Source organism: Aethalodelphis obliquidens, unplaced genomic scaffold (genome assembly GCF_003676395.1).
Source record: "Aethalodelphis obliquidens isolate GAN/ISIS:26980383/991018 unplaced genomic scaffold, ASM367639v1 scaffold28, whole genome shotgun sequence".
In the NCBI taxonomy this organism is placed as follows: domain Eukaryota; kingdom Metazoa; phylum Chordata; class Mammalia; order Artiodactyla; family Delphinidae; genus Aethalodelphis; species Aethalodelphis obliquidens.
The window spans coordinates 15,700,129-15,706,773 of NW_020837972.1; the positions used below are offsets into that span (position 1 = coordinate 15,700,129).

Sequence of the window (6,645 nt, forward strand, 5' to 3'; positions counted from 1 at the left end):
AGCAATTGGAGGGCTGGCATGGGAGACAGGGCACCAGTGCCCTCAGCCAACAGGCACTTGATGGGCTTCTGTTCTAGGTCAGGTGTCACATGATACTCTGGGGACATGGACTCTTGTATCTACGTGTTTATATTTTTCCATCAAATTTGGAAATTTTCTTCAGCCATTATTTCTCCAAATATTTTTCCTTTCATCTCCTTTTGGTACTCCAGGTACATGTATATTAGTCCACTTAATATTGTCCCTGAGGCTCTATTCTTCCCCCTACTCCCAGTCTTTTTTCTCTCCATGCTTCCACTGGATATTTTCAATTTTTTATCTTTTAGTTCACTGAACTTTTCTTCTGCAGCATCTAATCAGCTATTAAGCCCATCCAGTGATTTTTCATTTCATATATGTATTTTTCTGTTCTAGAGTATCAATTTGGATCTTTTTTGTAGTTTACATTTCTCTTTTGAGATTCTCCATTTGTTCCCTCATTAAGTTCATGTTTTCCTTGAAATCTTTGAACATATTTAGAATAGCTATTTTCAAGTCTCTGTTGGCCAATTCCATACCTCTGTCCCTCTTGAGCTATTAAGCTAATTTTTCTATTGGTTATGGCCACATTTTTTCTGCTTATTTATCTGCCTAGTAATTTTTTATTATATGTTGGACATTATGAATGTTATGTTGTTGAGGGTGTTTTGCTGTCTTCCTCAAAAGAGCACTTTTGAGTTTTGTTCCAACGGGCAGTTAATTTACTTAGGGATAAGTTTGATCTTTTGAAGAAGCCTTATTTTTAAGCTTAGTTGGGAGAGGTCTAAGGTAGCCCTGACTGGAGGGCTAGATTAGGTCTACTTATAAGGCATGGCTTTTTTGGAATTTCTACTGCATGCTCAGAGTGTTCAACAAGATCTCTCTACTCTAGCTGTTTGGAACTCAGATCTCCTAACTCAGCCCTGTGTAATTGGCAGTAATTCAGCTCACAGTTCCCCAAGAGTTTTTTTTTTTTCCCTGAAAGTTATATTTTGCCCTGCCTCATGGAGTCTTGCTCTGCACATGTGGACTCAGCTAAAGTCCAATTTTTTTAGTTTCTTCTCTGCGCTGCTTCCTTTTCTCTGGTAACTTGACACACAAATTCCTGAGGAAGGAAAGTTCAATAGCCCTGAACTATAATCTTTGTCTCCAGAGTCCAGAAAGTACTTCCAGGCAGGTGATTGTGGGGGCTCATCTCATTTGTTTCTCTTCTCTCAGGGATCACAGTAAATTTCATATATTTTATCCAGTTTTATAGTTTATCTAGTCTTATGGCAGTTGCTTTAACTGGTATAGTTAATTTTATGGCAGTTGCTGTAACTGGTATAGTTGTTTATACCAGTTACTGTATCATGGTCAGAATCAGAAATCCCATTCTTTTGTATGTTTATGCTCACATTTTACACATTCCGAAAACAATATATAGTAATATTTTGCGGCCATTGACGTAGGAAGAAAACTAGGAGAGTGTGGAATCCCAGATGCCAATGAAGGAAGTTTTTGAAGAAAGGGAGTGATCTGCTGTGTTCAGTACTGCTGAGGGGGTACACGTGGATGTCATCAGTGATACACAGAGACATAGTTCATTCATTTTAACTGTGTATAAAATTCCATCACATGAATAGAGAAAATTCACTTCTCTATCTCCTATCATTTAGGTGAACATTTGCAGTGAACATTCTTGAACATGTTACTGATTTGAGTACATGTGGGTGAGTTTCTCTTTGAAGCCTATCTAGGGGTGGGATTACTAGATCATTAACTAGTACAGCTTCCTCTTGACAAAACAATGCCAGATTGCTTCCAAAAATAGTGGTGCCAGTGTCTGTTCCTGTCTTCAGGGTTCAGGAGACCCCCTTTGCTTCACACATTCACCAGCATTTGCTATTGTAGACTTAAATTCTTGCCAATGTGAGGAACAAAAAGCTGTGTGATTGTTACGTCAATTCACATTTTCCTGAATATTAGTGAAGTTGAGTGTCTTGGCCATCTGGGTTTCCTCTCATGTGACCTGCCTGTTAATATCCACTACCTAATTTTACATGGAGTTGTATTTTTTGGGTAAGATTTCATTATATATTCTGAACACTAAAATCTTTGTCTATTAAATACATTGGAAATATTTACTCCCGGTCTGTGGTGTATCTGACTTTGCACAGATGTGTGTGAGAAAGAGAGAGCAAGAGATAAAAGTTTTTAGCTTTGATGAGTTAGGTCTATTCATTTCTTTTGTGTTTTGTGTCTTAGTTAAGCAATCCTTCCCAGACCTGAGGTCATAAAGATACTTGTCTGTATTTTGTTCTAAGACTTTTAAAGTTTTTAAAAATACATTTATATAGGTTAACACAACTGAAATTTACTCGGTGTGTGGTGTAAGGTAGGGATTTTTTTTTTTTTCCCTGTTGGGAAAGCCAGATATCCTAACCTCTCCAGTGTTTTCTCACTGACCTGTACTGCCATTGCCGTCACATCCAGGTTCCCACGGGGACCTGGGTCTGTTTGGGGCTCTTTTTTCCTGTTATGCTGATCATATTGCCTATTCTAGTAAGCATACATGAAAGTTTTCATTATTGAACTTTATAAAAAATGTGATGTCTGGTAGGGTAAGTTGGGCAAAGGAATGGGAGGATATTTGCTTTTTTGCTTTGAAGTCCATCCATCTTTAAACAGCTGTCCATAATGTATTTAAAACAGCACTGGCTGAACTCAGGAAAAATCCGCTTGCTGCTCAGACCTTTCCAGGACTGAGCTGTGGCATGGAAGGCGGGGAGGGTGGCTTCACTTTTGTGTGAAACTTCGGGTACTTTTACTTTTGCCTTTGCCCTCTCCCCGCCCTGCCAACTCTCACCTCTGGGGTTTTAGGTTGTGATGTCTCTGAACCATGGGCTGCTCTTCCAGTATTTACATGAGGGCCCGTGGTGGGTGTTTTGCGACTGGGTGGCAGTACCTCTCCTGTTGGTTACTGCCAACCAGACCACAGTGGCAGGCCTGACGGAATCTGGGGTTTCCTGTTGCCTCACCGGCCCTGAGACCCTGGATTCCAAAAATAAATGCACGAGAAACCACTGTGACCTCATGGTCTGTGCTTGCACGGTGCTCTGAGCACGGGGACTGTCTTCACCCCGTGGCCCGGCCCAGCGGGGGCCCTGCTCCCCCAGAGTGACAGATGGGCCACCTGAGCGCTTCCCCTCTGTCCCCTCCCTTCAGGCAGTCACCCGCAGGGCCAAGGTGGCTCCCGCCGACAGGATGAGCAAGTTCTTGAAGCACTTCACCGTCGTTGGGGATGACTACCACGCGTGGAACATCAACTACAAGAAGTGGGAGAATGAAGAGGAGGAGGAGGAGGAGCCACCGCCCACACCGGCCTCGGGCGCAGAGGGCAGAGATGCCGATCCTACCGCGGCCCCTGCCCCCGTGCCCAGGCCCCGCCTCGACTTCAGGACCACTTTGAGGAAGCTCTTCAGCGCCCACAGGTTTCAGGTAGGTGGGCAGAGGCCCGAGATGCCTGGGGTGAGGCAGAGCCGTCAGCAAAGAGTCACGAGGGCAGGGTAGGGGCCCTTCTCTGCCACCAGCTTCTTCACTCCACAGACATCTACGGAGCACTGACCATGTGCTGGGCAGGTCCCATGTGGTCTGGGGCAAAGTAAGTCTTAATCCAAAAGTCAATTAAAGTTCATCACCTGATGAAAATGGATAAACAAAATGTGATCTATCTGTCCTCAGCCATAAAAAGGACTGAAGCACTGACACATGCTACAATTCGGATGAACCTTGTCAACGTGATCCTAAGTGGAAGAAGCCAGACACAAAAGGCCACATGTCTTATAATTCCATTTATATGAAATGTCAGAACACGTAAATCCACAGAGACAGCAGACTGGAGGGAATGGGACGGGGGGAGTGACTGCTTAATGGATACAGAGTTTCCGTTTGCAGGAATGAAAACATTCCGGAACTAGATAGAGGTGATGGTTGCACAACCTTGTGAATGTGCTTAATGCCTCTGAACTTTATGCCAACTTTAAAATAGTTACAATGGTAAATTTTATGTTATGCAAAATTTTCCACACACACACAAAGGAGACCGGGGGCGGGGGTGCATCTCTTCTTTTGTGAAGTGATGCCAAAAATATCTGCCTTGCTTAACCCACCACCAGCCTCCAGGTGTGGTTATGGGGAGACCCTGAGAGGGAGACGCAGACTTCAAAGAATGGCAAAGGGAATGGGACTTCTACAGGGTTCAATGTCTGTCCCAACGCCTGCCGATTTTGAAGGACAAACGCGGGTGGAGTCTGGCCAGCCCTGTCTGAACCCCACCCCACGTCCCCGATGTGGGCAGGCAGGTGTCTGGAAGCATGTTCTGAGTCCCAGGAGAAAGCAGGAGGCTCCTTGTCAGCCCAGTCCCTGAACGGAGCCATTTTGGGGTCCCTGCTGCAGGGATAACTACGATAATCCAGCCCCTCCCTAGAGCTAATGTCCCCCCTGGAAGCAGAGAGAAGCAGCCCTTGCCTCTCCCATCACTGACTTTGTTCCATGGTAAAATAGAAAGAAGGAATTATTTTAGTCTTTTTTTTTCCACTCTCGTGTGACTTAGAGAAACAAAGCAGGCAACACAGCACTCCTGACAGCTTAGTGCTTTCCTCTGTGGCTCTGACAGAAGAGAAGACGTGGTGTTAAGTTGTTGGTGTTGAACTCCCAAACCCTCAATTTCAGGAGAGAAGGAAGGAGCCAGCTTCCTTCCAGCTGCAAGGGGAGCCCTTGGGAGGTCCCACCTCTCCTGACCGGGCCCCCCAGGGGCACGTGGCTCTGGGGGAAAGCAGAGTAGAGATGTTTATTCATTCACTCAGCAGTGCAGTCGCTTCTTAGTTTCTACTATGTGCCAGGGGTACAGCAGTGAGTGTGGTGGGCATGTCCCTGCCCTCAGTCTTGGAGGATTAATGGTCCGTGAAGAGGTGGGCATTCCAGTAATCAGACAGATGCTGGAATCAAGTGGAGAGAAGTCCTCTGTCGGGAAACTGAAGGGGGCTCTCAGAGATCTTGGAGGTGGGGGAGACCCGACCTAGGATGTGAGGTGGAGGACGTGTGGCAGAGGAGGTGACATTTCACCTGATACCTCAAGGTTGGGCAGTAATGAGCTCTGTGGATGGGAGGGGAGGAGCTTCCCAGGCAGAGGGGGCCGTGTTTGCAAAGGGCCAGGGGTCGGAAAGGGTCTTCAGTATTCGAGAATTTGAGAAGGGTCCATGTGGCTTTTATGTATCCAGTAGAGGGAGAGGAGGCACTGGAAGGCCATCCGTGGGCAGTGGACAGCCATCGAAGGTTCTGAGTATGGGGGTGGGGAGGGGTTGACATGAGCAGTTTGTAGAAGGGCCCAGAGTAGAAGCAGGGAGGCCACCTTGGAGTAGGGGTGAGGGTTTAAGGGTTTGATCTCTGCAGATAGAATCAGCATACAGGAAGATTCTGGAATCCCTTTCTTGGGTGCAGTCTCCACCTATTCCCATGGTTTGAGGTGACCAAGGTGACATGATATAGAGTTAACTGTTGTCACTTCTCCCACAGAATGGCACAACCAACCAAGGGAGAGAATTTGGGGTGAGTCAGGCCTCTGTGGAAACCATGGACGGACAGGGTAGCTGGGCTAGGGGAGGATGGCCAGGAAGGCCAGGAGCCTCACTTCTATTACCTGCTCACCGGGGCCGGGCCCTCTGCTGAGCGCTCCTCACACATTATCTCACACGATGCTCCCCTTGTCACTCAGGGTAGAAAATGTGGCCAACCCCATTATCCCCTGAAGGAAGCTGAAGCTTAGAGTTAACGTTGAGGCTCAGCGGAGTTGAGAGCTGTGCCCAAGGTCCAGGCTAACGGGGGAGCCGGCCCAGGACTGGCTGCCCCACAGTCCACGCTCTGCGCTGCGGCGTGCTGAGGCTAGGCACAGCCATTTTCCAGTGACGATTTGGAATTAACCAGCTTCCCTGAATTCTCAGCATTTTTCTTTGTGATGTGGCTCCCTTCAGAACTAGTACTGCCTTGTGAACTGGCAAACTCAGGGCCTTAGGGATTAGTTCATAGAAGCTGCAGTTGGGACCTGGGCATCATAGTTTGTGACCTTGGGTCTCTCTCTCACTTCTTAAAATTGAGGTGAGATTCACATAAAGTTAATCACTTTAAAGTGAATAATTCAGTGGCATTTATTTAGTACATTCACAATGTTGTCCAACTGTCAACCACTATCTAGTTCCAGAACATTTCCGTCACCCCAAAAAGAGATCTAGTACCCATTAAACAATAATCCCCAGTCCCCGATAAACACTAATCTACTTTCTGTCTCTATTGATTTGCCTGTTCCAGACATTTCATGTAAATGGAATCATAAAATATATGTGGTCTTTTGTGTTGGGCTTCTTTCACTTAGCATAATATTTTCTAGGTTCATCCACATTGTAGCATGTGTCAGTGCTTTCATTCTTTTCTTTTTTGCGGTACACGGGCCTCTCACTGTTGGGGCCTCTCCCGTTGCAGAGCACAGGCTCTGGACGCACAGGCTCAGCGGCCATGGCTCATGGGCCCAGCCGCTCCGCGGCATGTGGGATCTTCCCAGACTGGGAAAATATATATATATATATATATATA

At 46.3% G+C, this 6,645-nt stretch overlaps 1 protein-coding gene across 5 annotated transcripts in view; it reads left to right on the forward strand.

The window, feature by feature from the left end:
* The window catches only part of HVCN1 (hydrogen voltage gated channel 1), a 28,678-nt gene that overhangs the window by 15,548 nt on the left and 6,485 nt on the right, over positions 1–6,645 (forward strand). For 4 of the 5 annotated variants that reach the window (XM_027124786.1, XM_027124784.1, XM_027124785.1 and 1 more), the window contains one exon: positions 3,226–3,498. In XM_027124786.1, the coding sequence (XP_026980587.1) occupies positions 3,226–3,498 (273 nt within the window). Of the gene's footprint in view, positions 1–1,701; positions 1,731–3,225; positions 3,499–6,645 lie in introns of those variants that run through there. The other variant, XM_027124787.1, reaches the window with a different exon arrangement.